This window comes from Chrysochloris asiatica, unplaced genomic scaffold (genome assembly GCF_000296735.1).
Source record: "Chrysochloris asiatica unplaced genomic scaffold, ChrAsi1.0 scaffold00405, whole genome shotgun sequence".
Classification (NCBI taxonomy): Eukaryota; Metazoa; Chordata; class Mammalia; order Afrosoricida; family Chrysochloridae; genus Chrysochloris; species Chrysochloris asiatica.
Window position 1 is genome coordinate 257,376 of NW_006408923.1, and position 1,986 is coordinate 259,361.

Here is a 1,986-nt window from a genome sequence, read left to right on the forward strand (position 1 = left end):
TTTAAAATTAATTTAAATAAATTCTAAAGCCAGCATGAGTTTTTATTTAATTTCAAGGTGATTTCTTTCAAGATCTATACACACTTTATAGCGTGTAATCCAGCAAATCTTCAAGAGACTTCAAGTATTTGCCAACTCAGAGTAGTTTCTTATCTATCTCCATATTGCACTAGTTTAGATTTCAATAAACATGTATTATTTACTTAACAAATTATTCCAAGAAAATAGTATATACCCAAAACAAAACAAAACAGTTATAAGTACTGGAAATTCAAAACTTCTAACATACGTGATATGAGCACATTCTCATTTTCTATTGCTGTTTTCTCATTTAATCAAAAGTAAACCAAACGCATATATCATTAATCATAAATTGGATATCAATGGACAACAAACTGATATGCTTAATTATAAGAGAAAATGCAAATACTAAAAAACTCAATTATCATATTTAAGGAATAATAAAGCCAATTTGCCCCCAAATATTCAAATATAAACTTGCTATATTATATGCATCAAATCTGATAAATAATTTTCAATAAAGAGTAAATTAAACTTCATTTATTACATCATTGCATGATGTTCGTAATCTTTATGCAAATAAGTCACACAAAACAATATTCACAATCTTTATACAGCAAATAAAATCATATAAAACAAATCAAATAGCAATGAAATAATAATAAAAATTTTTAAATCTAGTAAAATTGTCATTTGGTCTATAGACAACAAAACAAAAACACATACAATAAAAAAAAAAAATTGCAAAGATCTCACAACTGAAATACAATCATCTTTTCTTTCAATGATACAATAATTATACTTTTTTTTTTCTACAGTAAATGCAACTTAGATACTACATAGAAAAATATACCACAGATAAACTTTTTCCAAGTTCAAATTTCCTTGAACTCTCATAAATCTTTGATATTGATATTAGGTTTAAATATTTCTATCATTAAGTAAAAATTTTAGAATAAGTTACAGTCTTTAGAAACAGAAGAAAGCTCACCTGATTACAAAATTGTGACTGTCAATCTCCTTTCCACATTCGCTATCTAGAAGAATGCCAGAATTTCCAACAACTGCACAGGTCTTAAACCTGCGATTTTTCATTGGTGAAACTTCAGGTAGGAGGCTATGAAGATCTTGAGAAATATTTAGCGTCCGACGCCTGTCAAGCACATAGTGTATGACATCACCCGGCTTAAAACTGCTCTTGACCACTGAGACATCTCTTTCTGCATCTAAGAAGCGAAGTATATTCTTCCTATATTTGAAAAACAAACAAAGTTTTCCATTAATGACAATATATCTAAGAACTGATGATGTCATTTACAAAGCAAAACATGATGAGATATAAAATTGTAAACTATAAATCTTAAATTGTAGTTTAATTAGGTAATTAATCCAGCCAACAGGTAGGTTATCACTTACAGTTTGCCAATGATTTTGTAAGTATACAGAGTATAGACACCTATTTTTGAAGTGAAGAAAAACCCTTCATACATTAAATATAGAGAAAAATAATTTATTATATAAAATACAATTGATATTACTTGACTTTATATAATTAGATATTCTGCTAGCTTCAACCAGTTTGATAAAGTCATCTACTTATTTTAATTTCATCTAGTTAATTAACATAGAAATGAATTTCAATTGGTTTGAATTGTACTATATATAGTCAATCCAATTACCCACTGCAGTCATTGATTCCAACTCATAGTGAACATGCAGGACAAAGTAGGTTTTGTCCTGCAGGCTCACTCAACGGAGCTTTCAATGTAAATCTTTACAGAAGCATATTGCCACATCTTTTTTCAGTGTGGCGGCTGGTGAGTTGAAACCACTTTGAATTCTGGTGGGTAGGTTAGAATCCTAGCACTTAGCCCACTGTTAGGGGTTTAGTGGGCTTCAACTCCATGGAATTCATTGCCATTGAATCTATTCCCAGTCATAGTAACCCTACAGAACAGAGTAAAA

General features: G+C 29.4%; 1 protein-coding gene across 1 annotated transcript in view; it reads right to left on the reverse strand.

The window, feature by feature from the left end:
• The window catches only part of LOC102833507 (CMP-N-acetylneuraminate-poly-alpha-2,8-sialyltransferase-like), a 241,320-nt gene that overhangs the window by 193,122 nt on the left and 46,212 nt on the right, over positions 1-1,986 (reverse strand). Inside the window, exon 3 of the mRNA XM_006876694.1 lies at positions 1,013-1,270. Coding sequence (XP_006876756.1) covers positions 1,013-1,270 — 258 coding nt within the window. The remainder of the gene's footprint in view (positions 1-1,012; positions 1,271-1,986) is intronic.